This window comes from Notothenia coriiceps, unplaced genomic scaffold, assembly GCF_000735185.1.
Source record: "Notothenia coriiceps isolate Sejong01 unplaced genomic scaffold, NC01 NC01_scaffold00001281, whole genome shotgun sequence".
Taxonomy (NCBI): Eukaryota; Metazoa; Chordata; class Actinopteri; order Perciformes; family Nototheniidae; genus Notothenia; species Notothenia coriiceps.
In genome coordinates, this window is record NW_011333982.1 from 6,662 (window position 1) to 27,124 (window position 20,463).

General features: G+C 40.3%; 1 protein-coding gene across 1 annotated transcript in view; it reads left to right on the forward strand.

The window, feature by feature from the left end:
* Window positions 1–20,463, forward strand: part of mdga1 (MAM domain containing glycosylphosphatidylinositol anchor 1) — a gene marked incomplete at both ends in the record, with an annotated part of 36,402 nt that overhangs the window by 5,852 nt on the left and 10,087 nt on the right. Inside the window, 5 exons of the mRNA XM_010787890.1 lie at window positions 8,644–8,901; window positions 11,250–11,579; window positions 12,542–12,841; window positions 18,750–19,016; window positions 19,198–19,346. Coding sequence (XP_010786192.1) covers window positions 8,644–8,901; window positions 11,250–11,579; window positions 12,542–12,841; window positions 18,750–19,016; window positions 19,198–19,346 — 1,304 coding nt within the window. The remainder of the gene's footprint in view (window positions 1–8,643; window positions 8,902–11,249; window positions 11,580–12,541; window positions 12,842–18,749; window positions 19,017–19,197; window positions 19,347–20,463) is intronic.

Sequence of the window (20,463 nt, forward strand, 5' to 3'; positions counted from 1 at the left end):
CAATTCCTTTCCTCCTGTGGTGTTAATTTTCATCTAGAGTAATTGCCCTTTACAGACAGCTGATGTTCACATACTTTCATCGATATCCATTCACTGTGGATGTAAATGCTCATGGCTCAGTTCTCTAGACAGTGAAGAGCAAAGACTACACACACACACACACACACACACACACACACACACACACACACACACACACACACACACACACACACACACACACACACATACATTTACATAAAAAATAGCTTACATTTTCTGTTGTTTTTTGTGATTGTCTTGGTTTTATTTTATGATGCCTCAAAGCAGTGTCCTCATTTTTTATTGCATATTATATAATTCCTAAATACATATAATACCTCAAAGTCAGAGTAAAGTGTTGGGCATTATGCATTGGATTCAAAGTACATACATCTCCCCACCATGCCTCAGGGTACCATGACTACATAGAGGTAATAACCACCAATGCTCCATTTTCAAAAATAAAAACCTGAATCATTTTCTTGTGTTGTCACCAGAATCCTTTTGGTTGCTTTCGACAATCCTGCTGCCTCAGCTTATTTAGGAGTGACTTAAAGTTCCATGTAATGTTCACTTGTATGAAATACACATAGCAACTATCAGCACACAGTACACCTCTATTAAAACCAACATTTTTATTTCCAGCTGATTTCCCCCAATTTACCGTAATCTGAAATCAGTGAGCATGAGAGGAAGCAAGTCATCGAGAGTGCAGTGAACAAAAAACGCAAAAAGAATGAGAACCGGGTTTATAGACAGGAGCAGGTTGATATTAAAGATACAGAGGTGACAAACTGACTGCAAGGAAAGGGAAGAGGGGGAGTGAGGGGAGGGTGAATGTGGAAGAGAGAGGCATTTGTTACCTGGTTGTAAACCGCTGTGCTGCACATAAATCCCATTACTTTGGGAAGAGCCCTGGCTGATCCCACCGTTACCGTCACCCACACATCCCCTGGAAATTGAAGCTATAATTTTTCAAATCCTCAGCCCCCCCCCCCATCCTCTTCTTGCTTCACATATAGCGATCTTTATTTTATTTTGTCTTCATCCCAGATTTTGTCATTTTGCCTTTTCTGCTCTTAGAATTTCAATTTGTTTATTCATGTATTAATTTGTAGCGTTTGTTTATACTGTTTGCCTTATAAATCACCTATAGCTCATTTAGAATCCAATTAACCTGACTTGCAAATGTTTTCAATTCATGTAGAACACCAGGGCCCTCAGATGAAAACCACATGAGCTGCATGCATACACTCGTTGATTAATGGACTTCAAAATGCGGGTATAATCAATTATGACAACATACAGGGCTTCAATATATTCCCAAACGCACTGATACTCTATTTTATTCTATCTGTATTTAACGGAGAGCTACACCGTTTCCATGCAGGGTTGTTGAACACTTAGAAAGCTCTTCAGACCTACGGGGGTTTCCTCTCATAGCGTTCTGATTTGATACAATGAAGGTGGACAGTGCTATTTATGCGCTGATTGAAGTTGTTACACAAGAGAAGTGTCTTGTCAGCTTGAGAGCCATCACTAGTGAGGTTAGCTAAAGAGCTGTCCTGTTAGTGAGAGTATTTGCATGAACAATTGTTGTCACCCATGTAAATGAGTAGAAGGGTGTCTGGGTGTATGTTGGAGAATAAGCGTCTGTAAACTAGTTGTTGAGCCTCTCTGCACCTCTTTCATTATGGCGATTGCAATCTGTTAAAAAAGGAGATTAGTTGAAGGGATGAACGGACCAAAGTCTATTAGAGGAATGAACTGCTTCCTGTACTCTGTGGGGTCGCTCCCTCACTGAGGATTAACTCTCTCTCAGGTCGATTAAAGCCTGGATTCTCCTCTTTGGGTCTTCCAGAGTAATTTAAAAGAACACAAGTACACTTCTTCAAATAGCTCGAATATAAATATTTATATGTTATGTACAACAATTGTTTTTTTATTATTATTTATTTTACCTTTATTTAACCAGGATAGGTCTCATTGAGATTAAAAATCTCTTTTTCAAGATAGTCCTGGCCCAAGAATGGTAACAGCACAGTTTCAGACAGTTTTACAGTTACAGACAATTAAAAACACACACAATCAAAACACAGTCATACACCAAAGCCAAAGCATTTACAGACACAGCGGCCTGCTTCAAGGTCAGTTAAAGTTGCTTTGAGTGTGTTTAATGAGAACAGCTCTCTGAGCTTCAGCTCAGTTTGAAGCAGGTTCCAAGCTTGAGGGGCAGCGTAACTGAGCGCCCTTTTCCCAAGTTCAGTAAGGACCTTTGGTACAGTTAAAAGGAAAATGTTCTCGGAGCGAAGCCGATAAGATCCTGTGCATTTTCTGTTTATGTACATCCTTAGATAAGGGGGAAGATTCAATTCAATGGGATTCATGGTAAACAGATGTTTTGTTTAAAGAAAGGAAACACTATTTAATAAGTGAACACACGTCCATGCTTACATAATGTATGACTAACTAAATTAATTGCTCAAGGGAACATAATGGTTAAAAACACAGTCATTAATATTGTATCGTCCGAGTAATAGCTTAATATTGACAATAGTGTTTCATTTTTTAATTCCTAGGATAATCCCTCACTCTAAATTATGTATTAACATGTTTGGACTATTCAATACCTTACAAACAATTGGCTTCTAATACAGGTAAACATATTTAATCGAGTATTAATTGGATCATTTATTAAAAAAGAGTGTGTTTTGATAGACATTTACTTTATACGACGATGTGATCATGATAGATTCTGCATGGATAATCATGCATAGATCTGCAAGAATGAATACAAATATGGAAAGAGACACTGAAAGACATTGAATATGCTATTTTGCACATATTCAAACTAATAAAATACACATTGAAATATAACATCAAATGCAAATGCAATCACATCTTGTTCTTTTTGATTCAGGATTGTCAAACCGAAATTGGCATTTGGCTTCAGAAAAAAAGATGAGTAGTTAGAAAATGTATCTTTGACTGTTTTAGCCCTGTTTTCAAGAAGGATCAGCAACTGACCTTTGAACTTCCTCCTAATCTGCTGACTGCAGAGGTGCTCAAATAAGACCTCAAATGTGTAAGGAAACACAAAGTGTCCCTGCTATGATAAAAAAGCTTAATCCGAATATATACTGTACAGTTCTGAAAACGGCGTTCACACCAAAAAGATCTGGAACTAGAACTTAGTTCATGAGAACCTTTCCACCCTCTTTTCAGTCCCTGCTAGAGAGAAGGTACTTTCATGGGAGAAAAAGGTTCCTATTTCTGATTGGCTGGGCGGTTTGCAAACCACGCCCCGTAAAACTCCCAAAATGTTTTGTGAAGCCGCCATTTTATTTGCTCGCATTAATATTATTAGCATTAGCATTAGCCCAGCGCACCAACGGAGAGAGACTAACTTATGGCAACACAAAATAAAATGTGGGAGCGGTGGAGATGAGGAGGTGTCGGCGTTCTGGCGATTTACTCGGAAGGCTAACTCCGGGGACTTCCGGCCGGGAACTTCGGGTGGCAGTATAGGCCGTGAAGTTGTTTGCGGCCTGCCAGTAAACCCAAAGCAGAAGAAGTGACGTCAGCGGCTTCGTTTGACTAACCCTCCCTCAGGGACTTATTCCGGTGTGAACGCGATCTGCTCTTTAGTTCATCAGAGCTAAAGAGTTCTGATGAACTAAGTACGGCAAAGTACTTGGTGTGAAAGGTCCTAATGTATAGATAAAGCTCTTTTTTCAAAAAACACACACAAAGCATTACACACTAGTGATTCATTAACCAGGCAAGCATAAGCAAAGATAATATTTGCTATAATACAAATATTTACTATTATTATACTACTTTACTCTCATTCGTCTCAATGGAATAAGCAAATGCAAATGAGCATCAAAAGGAGAGATTATAAGATAATTGTAAAGAAAGATAATAATTATAATCGTTTCACCTCTGATAACTGTAAGCAGGTTCACGACTCAAAGGCTCATTAAACATTATACCTACAACTGAAAACTTGCTTTATGAATGTCTACAGGATTATCACAAGACACGGTATATGGAAGTGCACAATACTGTGTCCTCAAGGCCCTTTATTGCCAGGCACCCTATAACAAGTATTGAAAAATTGTAGAAAGAGGTAACCGCCTTCACATTTTGCAGCAGATCATTTTTTACTCAGGTTGCACTTGGCTCACCTGGCTCTGACTCTGAGGTTGGATTGGTTTATTTTCTACAAGCGTCTAAACCTATTAGAGAATGTAAGCCTCTTTCAGCTTTCTTCATCCGCTGAATTGGAATGAATTCACTTTCGCAAATAAAGAAGGTGTTGGTAGCTCTATCTCTTTATGTGTGTGTGTGTGTGTGTGTGAGTAATACAAATAAAATGTGTGTGTGTGTGTGTGTGTGTGTGTGTGTGTGTGTGTGTGAGTGTGTGTCTGTTTGTGTGTGTGTGTGTGTGTGTGTGTTTCCTTTAAATTAATATACAGAATCATTTGGAAAATGTGCTCCACAAGCTCAGTAGCCAAGTATGAAATAACCCTGGGAGTGTCTCAACGGAGCGATGCTTCTTTATATGGTTATTATACAACCTGTTGCGTGATGTCTTACAGACCTCCTACAGGAAAACCGACATTATTATCCTGTCGACATGGCAGTGTAAAAGGGAGTATGTACATTAATCATAGAGGCAGGTTGACGAACCTTGTTTTTGCGTCTTTTATGCTGCTACAAATTCCTTACATAAGATGGCTAAACACACAGACAGGATTTCGCACCAAAGAGCTCAACAGTACCAGCACAGATTAGTAACTCGTGGCCAGTGAAGCAGCTCTGGTTGAAAAACTGAGGCTTGACTGCTTTGCCCCCAGGGTGGTTTTTACAGCAGTTGATGAGAGAGGAGGAGAGTTCAAATATTACTCCAACAAAAACGTTTTGTAGCCACTTGAGGGATTTAAACAGGTGACATGTTGGTCACTGCCCTCACCCCACTGACACCCCGTGATATCCAGAAGAACTATTACAAGATGCTGCAGGTAGCATTGCACCTATGTGATGTAGAGGGTTTCAATGGCTCAGTTTGATGCTTAATATACAAATTAAGATTATACTAATATATGCAATATTAAGGGCCCTGTTTAACAAACAGATGCTTAACCACAAAACCCAATTTGCTGGAATTATTATGGGCAAAGTATGCCAGTAAAACCATTTAGGGGTTTAACAAAAACCACAATTCCCAGCTGCCGCTTGCTAGAGGTAGTTTTATTTTGTAGCTGGCACTAAAGTAGCTCAATACTATCAAGAAAAATATAAAGTATTTTTTTGAAAAAGCATTGCAATTGATTTAAATGCAGTAACTGTACAGTAGTATTTGGTTTCTTTGGGTTTGTCTTTCACAAATTCACATTTTCCTTTGATTTTAAGTACAAAAACAATTGTAACAGTTGAGTAAGGCGAGCACATTTGTGAGAACAGATGAATTGCAGATGGTTATTTTTATTCTGATTACTTTGCATGTGTGCTAAGGGCAAAATTCTACATTATATGACCATACATTATGAGTGATTTGGTACTCTGAAATACATTATATCTAATTGCCACACTTAACTGATAGAGCTATTATATAAGATTAATTATGCAGATAATATTTACATACATGCTTCCATACAGTATTTGCACTATTAAAACAACGTTTCCTGGTTTAAGTCAAACTAAACGCTTAAAACTGTAACTCCACTCTTATAGTGTGAATGCAATGCACATATACCAGGGGATTTCTGGGTTTACAGACTGAGAGAAAGCTGTTGTAAGAGTACTCAACTAAGCATTCTCTTTAGATGTTTTAAAGAGCAACTTCCAGGTTAAAGACACCTGTGAATAAATGTGTAGGAAAATGATGAATACACTAGATTTTCAAAAAAATATACAGAAATATACACTACAGTGACATCTGGCGTCGTTTTTGTAAGAAATGTTCACTTCCACATAAAAAAGCCTCGGCGCGTGACCTCCCGCGTGTGACGTAACACGGGGGACACAAGGGGGAGAGCGGCCGGTGTAACGTATTAATAAACATGGATCCCAATGCTAGTTTCGACACAGAAGACACAGAAGAAGTTGAACATGAATATTCGAATGCATATGACGGACCACAACCTTATAATTATGAGCCTGCTAGGCGTCCAAGAGACCAGGAGCAGCCAAGGATTAGAAGAAATAACGGCCATCGGAGAGAAATTGAGCTGTGGTGCGAGGAGAACCAGTGAAGAACTGGGCAGCTATCTTGGTGAGTGACCGGCGTTAGCTACAGAATGTTAGCTAAAGTCACATCACAACATTGTGAAGTTGCTATCATATATCAGGCTATAACTAACAGTAGCATTGATAATAAGTGCAAAAGTTACTGGCAGGAACTGTTGATACTGATCCATAACAGAAACTAAATGCNATGCGCAAGTATCAGCCGTATCTCGCGTTACCTAATGCAACTCCACACTACGGTGCTGTGTACCGGAGGAGAGACGCGAGATACGGCTGATACTTGACGATCTGGCGGAGAAAGGTTGTGGAGCCTCCGTTGATATGCCGTTGTAAATGGCTTGATGGAAAGCAGGTGTGTAGTCGGGGAGGGTGCACAGCTGATTGCAGCAGGTGAGTGGAGGTTGAGCCGGGAGCCAGGAGTGACAGCCACCACGCCCACACAAACGACACAGACAGGGGGAAACAAACAAACACAAAGGAGACGGCTGGAGCAGTACAGCCACCACAGCGTTACCTAATGCAACTCCACACTATGTCTTACGGTGCCGTGTACCGGAGGGGAGAGAGAGAGAGCAGCAAAGGGGGGGGGAGAGAGATGTAATACGGTTTCCTGATAAAGCTGTGGAGAGTATGTGTTGCAGGGAGGTGGATGCACAACACACCCAGGAACGAATGCTAGCTCTGGTCCTTTTTACTGTGGACTCGATGTCCTGACAAGCTGGTATTTGTGCAACCTGCACAAACACAATACTGCACCATGATTACAAATGGTGAAATACAATGTAAAACTACCGAAAAATACCAGCTCACTAAAACACAACCGCTCAACTCAAAGCAACTACTAACTATACCCGCGGTCAGAGAGCGGAGATGTTTACCCTTTGTGATGTAATATGACGCGTTTGACGTATGACCTTTAAAAAAAGCCGTTTTTCAAGAGCAGAGTTCAAAATTGCTCCTTTCCCTCTGAATTCCTGCCCTTATGTCTCGTAAAACATATCAAATCCTGCATTCACTTTTTTAATTGTAATTTTCAAGCAAGTTTAAGCATAAATGTAGAAAAAAAAACCCTGCAAGATGCTCTTTAAATGTGACTGTTAATGCCCTTAATTTATCAAGGTGTGTGTGTGAATGTTTGTTTTTCTGTTCTCTCTCTCTCTCTCTCTCTCTCCAAAACACCTTTTAGAAGATTAATATTTTCTTCCTTTTGGCCCTTTCCCCCCTTCCCTGCTCCAGTCCTGTCTTTAATGCCCTCCTTCCTTGCGTTCATAGTGTTTCTGGCCCTCTCTCCCACTGCTCTGCCCTTTTTTGTATTTGAAACTGCTTAGGTCCAATCGATCTTTGTCTGGCAACAGGATTTTTTTCCACCTCTGTAGTTGCATTTTGGGTCATCCTGTACTTTTCCTGTTAGAGCAGTCATAGGAAATGACACGGTAGCTTTGGGAAGATAAGGGGCATGAGAAAGCAGGGGGACAAGCCATGAATTACCTTCAAATGTACTGATTAGTGTGTAATGAGACACACAATAACACTTACACTGCATTGCATTTGCAGTCAGAACAAATTACAAAACGTAACATTAGAGAACATGAACAGCTTTTGTTTGCTTATTTGTATGAAGGTCAGGTTTTGCTTGTGTTTCTTTAGATTCTTAAATCAAGAAAGGGTTGAGCTTGATGCATCCAGAGGTGTGAAAAGCAATCAGATCTTGTACTTGAGCAAAAGTAGAAGTACCAGAGTGTAGGAATACTTTGTTACATGTAAAAGTATAAAAGTATTTTCATCAAAATATACTTAAATGACTCATTATGCAGATCGGCACATTTCAAGTAACTAAAGGTATCAAATACAAAATGTGGAGTTAAAGTAAACAATTTTCCCCTGAATTGTAGTGGAGTAGAAGTACAAAGTAGCATACAATGTAAATACTACAATAAGTACAAGTATCTCAATACTTGGGTAAATGAACTTAGTTACATCCCACCTCTGTATATTAACTTTATAATAAACAAGAAAACTGGTAGGCCTATTGGTAGAGCAGAACCTAATATTGAAGGAATTCGTTTTTCTGTGCATTATATTATACTCACACACCCACATTGACAAATACTCCCTTTTTCACTTTAAAACAATGTCATCACTACACGCAAAATCCTGTAACCATCCTGCAATCCCACTGAGAAACATTCCTTCATCTTGTGCAGAAACAGAGGTAACCGTAGGTGTCAGCATGACAGCGCCAGTAATAACCACCAATCTTGTACAAGAGTTGCGAAACTCAAGAAAAACAACTATTGTACGAAACCACAGAGGAAATGTTTTGAGCCTCATGTAATCCTTTTTTCTCTCCTGTGTTTTCCCTCTCAGCTCCCCCAATGATCCGGCTGTCAGTGAACGACACAGTGGTGGTGGACCCCGGGCAGGATGTGCTCCTAACCTGTGAGGTGACGGCAGGTTTCCCCCTCCCCACCCTGAGGTGGTCGCCCCTTCCCCTCAGCGCACAAGTTCGAGGGCCAACGCTCAATCTGCGGGCGGTCACACCGACCGACGCTGGTTTCTACAACTGTACGGCTTACAACAACGTGGGCAACCAGGCCCGCAAGAACGTCAATCTGGTTGTCAGGAGTGAGTAACACATGTTACTGTGTGTGTGTGTGTGTGTGTGTGTGTGTGTGTGTGTGTGTGTGTGTGTGTGTGTGTGTGTGTGTGTGTGTGTGTGTGTGTGTGTGTGTGTGTGTGTGTGTGTTTATCCCAAGGTGATAGAGGAACAGAAGGTACCAGATCTGTTGTTTATGGGAGTGTTTAGAGGGTTGATGGTTTGTTTGTGCATATTTCTGTTGGACTACCGATTTGTGTACAAAGTTATGGGTCCTAACTTGGCGTACTTCATGCTGTGTTCATCCAGCAAATGTTAAGGTTGGTAAGGTTTACAATATTTGAAACTAGAAATAATACATGCTTTCCTTTGTATTTTTAGTTGTGACTTGTATTACAAATACACACTTTAGTATTCTCCAAAAAATTAAACACATATTTTTATGATTTTCCTCACTTTCGTCGCTGTCCATACAGAGTATTTAAAGATTAAACAATTTCCCTTACAGAAAATGAAAAGAACCATCTGTCCAGTCATTACTAGCTTTATTCATCAACTTTAATGTGTGAATGCGGCACATATTCATTTTTGCGTGTACAGAATGTGTGTGTGTGTGTGTGTGTGTGTGTATGTGTGTGTTGTGTGACACGCGTGCGGTTGATCCATCATTAAAGAGAGCTGATGTGAATCTTGTCAGAATAGGCGGGTTAAGTATCGCTCTTTTTCTAATTCCCCTGCCATTAAAACAGAAGCTTTCCATTTTCCCTCCCCTCTGGCTATTTTTAGTCCCTTTTAATCATCTTTATTCACTCCAATTAGTTAGACTGCAGTGGAAGCAATTAGCGACAGTCTCTTCTGTTAGTTAACACTGTAGAGAACGTATGCTGGATGGGTTTCTCTTGTTAGCTTAATGGGCCTGAACGCATCGTCAAACCAGCACAGGTGGTAAGACGGTGAATGAGACACACACACACACACACACACACACACACACACACACACACACACACACACACTCGTGTTTAATGAGTGCATACAAATCTGCAGGTAGGAATGCGACACAGTTTCAAATGCACATGGCTAGAGACACATCACATGCACATACAACATTGTATCCACACTAACCAGGTGAAGCTGCAGGATCATCTTAAACATATGGTCACTGCTTCATATCCATATCTCCACCCAAGCATCTTGTTAACAAGCTCGAAAGGAGTTTAAATCAAGCCCTCCTCTCCTCCTCGCTGCCTTTCTCTCCCCTTAGTGGGGACACAGAGAGCTGTTTTGTATTCAACATGGAAATCTGTTGGGGAAACGCAGCCTTTGAAACTGGAAATGAAATGTGACAGTGTGAGAGTTACTCTTTGTCCTTGATTTTGTTCCCCACCCCTCCTCCTCTCCCCCTGTTATTGTATTCTGTTTCTGTCTCCTTTTGTCTCTCTCTCCTTCCTCAATTTTTTCCCTCTCTTTCTTTCTCTCTTTGGTCTTCAATTTCCTTTTCCCTTTGGTTTTCTTTTGCCAGGCTGCCCCCTCCTAATGCCTTTCATGCTTGTCACAAACTCATCTTCTGTTCTGTATTAGGCATCTTCCCCCTCCTACGTCCATCCATTTGTCTTTTAATTTCTTTTTTACTCTCATCATCTCTCAATAACCATTCTGTCAAAACTAAGTGCACTATCTTGTCAAATCAAAAGGTTGTTTATATTCAACAAACTTAAAAATCGGTATTGCTGTTAAAGAAATATGTCTAGCAAATGTTGAAATAAAAAAAGGTAATGGAGAGATTAATAAACATATATATATACTGTATAATAATCATGGAGTACAAGGACACTATTATCAACGCCACGCCCCCTTCATAGTTGCTCCAAGACTGGCCTAACTAGTTAACAAACTAACCAACCAACCAACTAACTAACTAACTCGCTCACTCACTCACACATTTTTTTAAAAGCACACCACCCTCTGAGTTTGGACTACCTGGCTACCATCTATAGCTTTAATTTTACATAATGCTGCAATAAGTTATTGCCTGAGTTCTGTATTTAATTGGCAAAAGGTATGTGTGTGTGTTAAATTAAACATCTCTTGTAGAATCGGCTAAATGTGAATTAGTTCCATGAGGTGCTTTATATTAAAGATACCTTTTTGACAAAGTGAAAGATTATGGAGATTAAGTGCAAGCATTTAAGGAGTAGGAAAATATACTTTAACTATCTTCATATTCATTCCTTCAATTTGGTCTTCTCCCAGGTATTTCTTTCTTGAAATAGTCCCTTCAGCAGGGATGTTATCCAAGTCTCCAGCACAGACAGCCTGACACTGAACCCTCTATTTAACTGGTTCTTCTCTCTGCTTCTTCACCCCACACACACAGCAATGAGTAACCTGACCTTCCAGATAACACCAGACTCCAACAAGGACAGCGAGACCATCCAGATGGGTCGGGACCTCAAGCTGTCGTGCCATGTTGATGCCACCCCACAGGACAAGGTTAACTACACCTGGTACAAGAACGGTGCACCTGTTTTCAACTCGGATAGCCTGATCTTGTTGCGCAGTGACCCAGACATGGCACCCGGCACCAGTAGCTTGGAGATTGTTGACATGAAGTTCAGAGACTTGGCTACCTACAGCTGTGTGGCGAACTTCCCCGGCAGCAGGGTGCCAGAGCTGCGTGTGGATGTCAACATCTCTCAGAACAGTGGTGAGGTTTTCCGTTCATTTTTCATGTTTTATCGCTGTCAGACCGGGAAAAACTTCCATTAGTGTCTCTCTGTCAGTTCAAGCGCTCCAAAAATCCTTTGATTAGTCAGATGATGATGGTTCGAGGCATGTTTTTGAAGGATTTTTGTTTTTAAGCTGACTGCATCCAGATCTGAACACACAGTCACTGTCAATTTGTTTTAGGGCTTTGTGTAACTGTGCGTTTGTGTGCTTTATTTGTGGTTAATTATTATGTGCACACTTAATTACTGAGCAGTTATCTTTTTTTACTGTTCCTGTGTTGCTTTAAACCAGTGGTTCTCAAAGTGGGGGGCGCGCCCCCCCAGGGGGGCGCAGAGGCATGACAGGGGGGGCGCGAGAGACCAGGAGGAAAAAATGGTTAATAAAAAAAAAAAAAACAATNAGCCTGGTAAATTTAAGTTTATTTCATTAATTTGTATTCCCCGTCTGTCTCTGTTTTACAGTCTCTCTGTTCACATCATCTGTCATTGTTAAGTCATGTCTTATCTAGAGTTATTAAACAGTAACATATAGCCCCTTTTTCCAGTCAATTGTTCATTTCATATGTTGTTTATTCTGAAATTGAATTATTCTTATCTATACTTTTACTTATTCATTTATTTTAACAGGGACAGTTCACATTAATCAACATTTGTGTAAATGTGCCAGAGTTAGCCAAGAGGCTATTTTTCATCTGTAGTCCCTGGACAGATTATACCTTTTTTGCTACACTAACAAGCTACAATAAATAAGAATTTCCTTTGGCTTTTTTTTTAATGCAAATTGTATGAAGATTGTTTTCCTTTATTGCAGCAGTTTGTGTAATTGTAAAAAAAAAAAGTCAATTACATAATTGATGGTTCTTTCTGTTTATGTAGAGAGTGTATTTACACTTTTCTCTCTATTATTTTCTTTCTAACCCTGCCCTTTCATTCCCTGCAGTCTCTCCTCCAGTGTTGGCTCTTCCACCAGGAGGTCAGGTGGTGAACGTTCGGGAGGGAGGTAACATCGACCTGGTGTGCTTGGTGGTAGAAGGCAAACCCCGTCCACCTATACTGTGGTCACGGATGGAAAAAGACCTGCTAATGTCGTCAGGGGCAACCACGATGGAGACACTTGATGGCCGCTTGATGCTAAGGAATGTGAGCCGGGACATGATGGGGGCGTACCGCTGCCAGACTGCTCCGTACAACGGCCTTAACATCAAACGCAGGGAGGCACAGGTCCAACTCAATGTGCAGTGTAAGTGTGCATCAGATAATAACAACTCAAACTACAACCACATACAACACTGCTGTGGACGTCAAGCAGCAGAAGGACAGGGTCACTTGCATGTGTGTCAATGTAAATAAATACAGATTGGTTAGAGCTGCTTTTAAATACTGTTCCTGCTGCGTTTAGTCTACTATTAAGATAAGACAGGATAATATCAAACTTGATGATGATCCCATAGGTATCATAGTAATATTAGAAGTCATTTGAGCTAAACTTAGGAGATATAAAATATGCAGTAGCAATGTGTAAAATATGTGTGGAGGGACCGTCTACACACATATTATATAAGGGATATTTTATTATGAAAATAATAGTTTAAAGGCTCTAACAGACAGAATTTCAGGATTCAAACAAAGTTATTCCTAATGGTACCTTTTGCATAGGCCTCTATACACCTTAAAACAATTTCTTTGTTGTTATGGTAATATCAGAGATTCCTTAAAACACTTTTATTTGTGCTCCACACTCAATTGTGGCATAATCGTCACAATTCCCTCAAAGCCCTAAAGACAGATACAAAAAAATGTATGGTAATGTAAAGAGTGCAAAAAGGGAGTGTAAAAGAAAATGAGGACACACCTCGATGGCTTTAAGGCTGTTTTCTTTATACCTTTCCCTTCCACTTCGTGAGCCTTCCATTTGGGACTGTCATTATAAATCTCTCGCAGGATGGGCTTTGAGTAAGGAATGAGAGCTGTCTTGCTAAAAGAACACACAATTGTAATGCCGTCTCCATTCCCAAAAGGTTACCCACTTAATCTTACTCTTACAATGTTTGGATTGTAATGGCGCTAGTGACTGTGGAGAGCTTCACGGGACACATTTGATTTAAATGTTTCTATCAATAAAAAGTTCACATAGTCTAGGTAAAATCACTTGGCACCCACATCTGCATGTACATCCCCTGCTGTTACTGACTTTGAGCACTTTCCAACTTATAGCTTTGGTATAACTGAAAAACATGTATTTTACAGAAACTAACTGTTCTGCTTCCAGAAAAACAGAATAGCAGTAGGTTACAAATACATGATGTGCCTCATCTAGGTATAAACTAGCACTGGATGCTGTTTATTAAGCATCTCGTAACCAGTATGTAAAATCAAACATTGCAGACATAATCCTCAGAGAGGGTTGGTTGAGGCTGACCTTCTTAGTTGCATCACCCTATTATTCTGAATAAACACGGACACACACTTTTAAGCACTTTTAAGTTGTATCAAACATTTATTAGTTGAACATAATAATAATATTAATAATACATTTGATTTGTATAGCACACTTTGAAAACAACGTCATCTCAAGGTGCTTCACAATTGAATTATTAAAAGTTATCTAAGAAAAATATTTAATAAAAACATTTGAAAATGTAATACATACAAAACAAGGGAGTTGAATTAAAAAAAAGATATAGATTGGAACCTGCTGTGTGGCACAGCAGTGTATTATTGCATTGGTAAGTGCTCGGTTTTATTCAATAAATGTATGTTAACAGGACTCAAGTACTCAATGCAACCCTTTCAGCACCCTCCTCGTGTGCACAAGGTCAGGCCTTTTAGGCTGCAATTAATTAAAGTGATACAATGTACAAGATATAACAATTACACAAGGATACAAAAAGAAAGAGCAGTACATCTACAACTTAACTAATGACTCAAAGGGAGAGGGAAATGGAAGGCTAAGGACTTTAAAGTGGACCTATCATGCTATATTTGAATAATATAGTGTAGGACCATACCTATATAAGGCATATTTATACTTTTTATTTTTCAAAATATCAAACAGATCATGCATTTTAGCCATTCCTCATTTCGCTCAATGTAACACTGTCTTTGCATGGGCTGATTCTGTGAGAACAGCACCATCTACAGGCCTGGCATATGTACTACAGCGTCTCCAGCGCTTTCGAACGGCAATGTCCGTGGCTGTCTCCTCCTGATTGGTGGAGTTGGCCCAATAGCCGTAGCGCCACTTCTGTGACGTCACAGAAGTGTTCAAATCTGGATCAGTCTGTATCAGATCCGTTGCAGCCTCTTTTTAAGAGATTTGGGTATGGAGGAAAATAGAGAGGGTTGTGTTTTCTGACACTTGGTGAGTTCCCTGGAACATCGGGGACACATATTCATGTATAAAAGACGTAAAAAAGTGCATTTTGTATGATAGGTCACCTTTAAGGAACTGGAGCTACAGTATGAAACGTGTCCTTTTTCAACCAAAGTGCTGATAAACTCAGAAATTCAACGTTTATTATGTCTGAATAATCTTAACAAAAGTGAATCTATCTGGATAATATTAAGACTCTGTGTATAAAATCCTGTACATATTTTAGCATATTATATTTATGTATATTTGAATTATATATAATTCAATTATATATATATTTAAATTATATATATAATATATTTTAGAATCTTGAATCTTGAAAAGTATGGTCACATGTGTAAGGGGTCAGAGTCATTGCTGCTATAGCTGCATTTGTTAAGTTGCCAAACAACCATAGAAGAACCGATAGCCACTAAACAGTACATGTATGTTTTAATTTAATGTTAAGACTATTTCTTTTACTGAAGATCACAAAGAACTGTGTGTTTGCCTGAGAGTACACGGCCTGTTCTTGGACCAATTTCCCACTCTGAAACTCTTGATGAAAACTCCCCCAAAATCACATCTCCCCTTTTCTACTGTCTCCTCTCCTCTCCTCTCCTCTCCTCTCCTCTCCTCTCCTCTCCTCTCCTCTCCTTAACTCTCCTCTCCTTTCCTCTCCTCAACTCTCCTCTCCTCTTATCTCCTCTCCTCAACTCTCCTCAACTCTCCTCAACTCTCCTCAACTCTCCTCTTATCTCCTCTCCTCAACTCTCCTCTCCTCTCCTCTTCAAGAAGGATTTACGGGGCTTGCTAATGCAGGCGGGGCGGAAGAGCAACACTATGCTCTGCTGTCCTCACTGGCCAAGTCTGATTAATGGACCAGGTGGCCACCCCACTCTGGACGGAGAGGGAAACAGAGAGATGAGACAGATACATGAGCAGGACAGATGAAAAGAGAGAGAAACAGTGTTTAGAGTGAATCAGGGAAAGGGATGGCAAGAAGTTACAAAATGTGTGATTAGTAGGTTAGAAAGATGGAAAAAGAGAGAAACAGATTGGCGATGTTTAAAGTGTTTAGCTAAGGCCAACACAAGTGTGTTCACTCTTCCTCTCCCACTGCCCCCCTTTACACCCCACCACTATTTTACTTTATTTATTTCATCAGGTTTGTTTTACCTCCTTCCATTAACCACGAGATGGTGAGATAAGATATATGTAATGGATGCATGCTCTCATTTTTTATGGCAGATATAATTAGGAGGATACGCAGATTCTTGCCACTGTAGCCACTCCCACTTCCTCTTTCTTTGCCCACTTTACCTCCAAGAAAAGTGGCTGTTCTTCCTCATTGCCATTCCTATCATCATCAATCAGTTAACTGCTGGCCATGAGAGAACACCTCTCTCTGTCTTGTCATTCCCTTTCTGCATCCTGCATTCTCCCATCCTCTCCCAACCTCCCATACTCAATCATCGACTTCTCTCACTTTCACACTGGACTTTCCCTATCATTTGTCTTCTTCTTCAAGACCTGTTTCTCTCTGCATTCGTCCCAACTCCTCCCTCTTTCAGTCTCATGTAAATTGATTTTTTTCTCTGTGTACTGTACATGTTTTGCTTGGTCAGTGTTGCATTCCCAGATGGAATCCATTCTGCATTCGATAAGACAGATAGTGAAGGTGTGCTCACACAGATTATGGTCTTCTGATGATGAAAAATATTGCAGTGTCGTGTAGTGAGTCCCCGATGAGTAGCAAACAAATGAGAACAAATGCTCAAGACCATTTGAAAAGTTGTATTTGAAAATAAACAAGCTTCACAACTTAAAAAGTGAGACATAATGCTGAGGATCTTAAATAATTGTTGAATTTAATATTTACGGTCATGTGAGGGGTTTGTACTAACTTGCCTCCCAATTCTTCTGGGGAACGAATGATTTATAAACTGCTCACAACACCCCCCCCCCCCGCTTTTATTTCTATCACCATCGCTCCACAGTTTGCCTGCTTTTTCTTACCCTTGCCACCTGTTTTCAAAGTCAGCCATCAGTATGCATATGTGTGTCTATACGCAGGAGTCGGGTCTGTGACCATACACTAATCAGTCTATAGGATTGCATTGACCTTTGACCTCCCACTCACTCCTCTGCTGCATCACTTGTTTCAGTTGTAGCTGCAGGAAGTAAGCAACACATTCATTTCAAGAGGTCAGGGAACATAATATTGACTAGAAACACAATTTATATTCTCATTAAAATAAAAAAACGTATGAGGCTGTATGTATGTTGCATCCTCATGTTGGGATGAACACAGCTGAGACATATTTGGTGGTTTTCATGTTAGCATGCAGGTGCTTACTCACGGTTCTCTGACTGGAGTGCAAGCTCAGAATGGCAAACTGTGATTCTCAACAAGGATTCAGTTTGGCCATGCCATAGCAGAACAAACATAATGTGAAAGGTTCACTATGAGAGATTTGATAAGCTTTGTGTTCATTCATCTCAGCAGTTTTGTGTTTGTGCTATGGGTTACAATTTGTTTTCTTTATCTTTTTGAGAATGTGAAAACAGTATGAGAATCAATCAGTTGAACTTTACTGGCACGATAAATCATATAATAATGTAATAATGATAATTATAAAAATCCAGCTACTGTAAGTCAGTGCAGTCCCCCCCCCCCCCNACCCACAACACCCATCCACAGACCCCTAGGCCAGTGCTAACAATTCCCATACCGGAACCCATAACACTACCCCTAACCAAAACCTAACCCTGCCCGTGCCATTGGTCTGGACTGACTACACCACACTCCACCACAATTCCTATCCTGTATCCCCCCCTTTCTCTCCTCCTAACTCTTTCTCCATCTATATTACAGGCATAACACAGATTAGACTTAATTACATATCTGTGTCTGATAAACTTGATTCATAAGAGACTCTAGTCGTGCAGCTTCACCCCTCGGGGCCCTAACACCAGATCTCATCACTGTTAGTCCGGCAATACCGTCATTAGAACCTTATCTATTATCTACATGATTTGCCAGGGGTGAAAAGCTGTGATTTGTAGCAGACTCATTTGGCTGTCTTGTGTCCGGGCTGACCCCAGGGCAACAACAGCTAGTCAGTCATTAACCGCAGAGCTACACATCCCTGCTGACAGGTTAATTACAGCTGGTTAGGATAGGACACTGTAGCAGCGGTGTTGGGACTATGCCTTGTAGAAATGCCTGATCCCTTGTGGAAATAACAGTTGCTCTGTGTCAGATTATTTGTCAAAACTAATGTTTTCTAACGCTGTGAGGAATTCTACACTGCAGAGGGCAAACAGATTTTAAACATGGGTGATGGTGGTGTTTATGTACACCGTTGCAGTGCATTTTGCATTATCCAAATTTCTAGCTGAAATATCCTTTTCAAACTGTTCTTCTTCCGTTTATCTCCATCTCTCCTTTTATGATGGAAATAGATTTTAAAATGGAAAATGATTACTGATAATGGGTTTTACATGGATACATCCCAGCAGTCAATTACGTTATCAAACTGTCAATAGTAACTGTTTTAGCACACTTGTAAATCACTGTTACCACAAGAGGACTTAGACTCGAGCATACAGTCATTAATGTGAACGAAATAAATGAGGTTGATGGTTACAGTAGTTTGTGCTATTAGCTACGACAGACTGACATAGACATGAGACGATTTTGCAATGTCACATTTATTGACATTGCAGGCTGGACAGTATAAATCAACAAACGTTGTAAGTAAGCTGAAACTCGATTCTGTTGTCTCCTCAGATCCTCCCATACTGGACCCAGGCGACCCGGATGTGCGTTCAAGGAACTATCAGATGGTGACCCTGAGGTGTACGGTGGTACGCTCATTCCCGACACGCCTTATAGACATCCGCTGGTTCCGTAATGGCGAAATAATCCGCATGCCCATGCCAGACACTAAGGAGAAGCCAGAGCTGAAGTTTAAGCTGGACCCCACCAACAACGGCTCGTATGAGTGTCGAGTCACCAATAGTGCAGGGACATCAACATGTGCATTTAATGTCTCTGGTAAGCAAATGACATGAGCCAGCTGTGAACTGCTACACCTGAACATAATCTGTCTAAATCAATGTATACTACTGGTAATCCATCTCTCCAACTCTTTCATGCTCAACATGATGCATTTATCTGTTCTTTATGATTAATGTATCAATGATACGTTGTTCTCTCTCCCTCCCTCATCTCACAGCACAACCCTACAATGCTGAGTTTTACTTCGACACACCCAACCCAGTGCGAATTCAAAAAGGAAACAACTATTCCTACAACCTGCAGTGGACACAGAGAGATCCTGAGGCCACGGATCGTATCATAGGTTACTGGATTAATGTTCGAAAGGTAAAGGAATACTGCACATATACATAGGTATACATCCCAGACTCCCATGCAAGCCTATGGAAGCACATGTACATACACAGCTAGCCAATACACATGCACACTCACATGTAGCACACATGTAGCAACTAGCTAACTTCTGGTTCAGCCCAAGGCAAACTTTGGTTACATGGTTTATTTATTAGGTTTTCAATCACCTTTACTGAACAGACTAACAACTTGTGTATGTCAAACACACACACGCACAAGTCCTTGAAGAGGGGAGTGTGTATGCTAAGTAAACATGAGGCTTTATGAGCTTGGGCAGTGTCCGGCTTGTGTAGTCAATCAATGGAGACCTCAACTGAATTACAACAATGTCACAGCCCCTCCTCTCCTCTCCTCTCCTCTCCTCTCCTCTCCTCTCCTCTCCTCTCCTCTCCTCTAGCTTTATTTGTGACGGTCAGTTTTTACTTTAAAATAACCCATTTACTTCCATTTAACAGATTACTCTGATGCAATTCCTACCAATTATTAAAAATATGTTGTATAGAGGTCCACTGTTTACAGAAATCTACCTGCAATAAGCACATCTTATAAGGCGTTCAATCAGAATGGATAGAAAAGGGAGCAGGGCCAAACGTTAGTAATTGTGAACCAAAGCAAAGAGAACAAAAAGATAAAATGGACATCGTTGTTTGCTCATCAAATTGGGCACATTATCAAAAAATAAATAAAGGTAGAAATATATTTTTTTCCATTATTCGGTTCCTTCTTCTCCCCTCTCATATTTTCTCCTCTCTTCTTGTTCCCCCTTGTCATGAGTAGCAATCTCCAGCAGCTCTCATCACTCAGTCCTATCAAATGCGGACTCCATTTTCCACTCTTCAGTACTCTAAAAAAATGCCCCATTAAGGGGTTGCGCTTGATTTCCCAGAACTAAGGTTATGCCTAACCATCCTTTCAAACTTTTCACATACGTCCACATGACTTTGCTGTCTCTGCAAGATTCTAATTTGGAGAGCCAGACAAAAACGTGGTCACCAACAAGACCTGACCAACGTCTCTCATTTCTCTATTGGTTTAAGAGAGCACTTGTTTCCATATTTTATCTTTGCCTCAAATGATTGACTTTGAATTG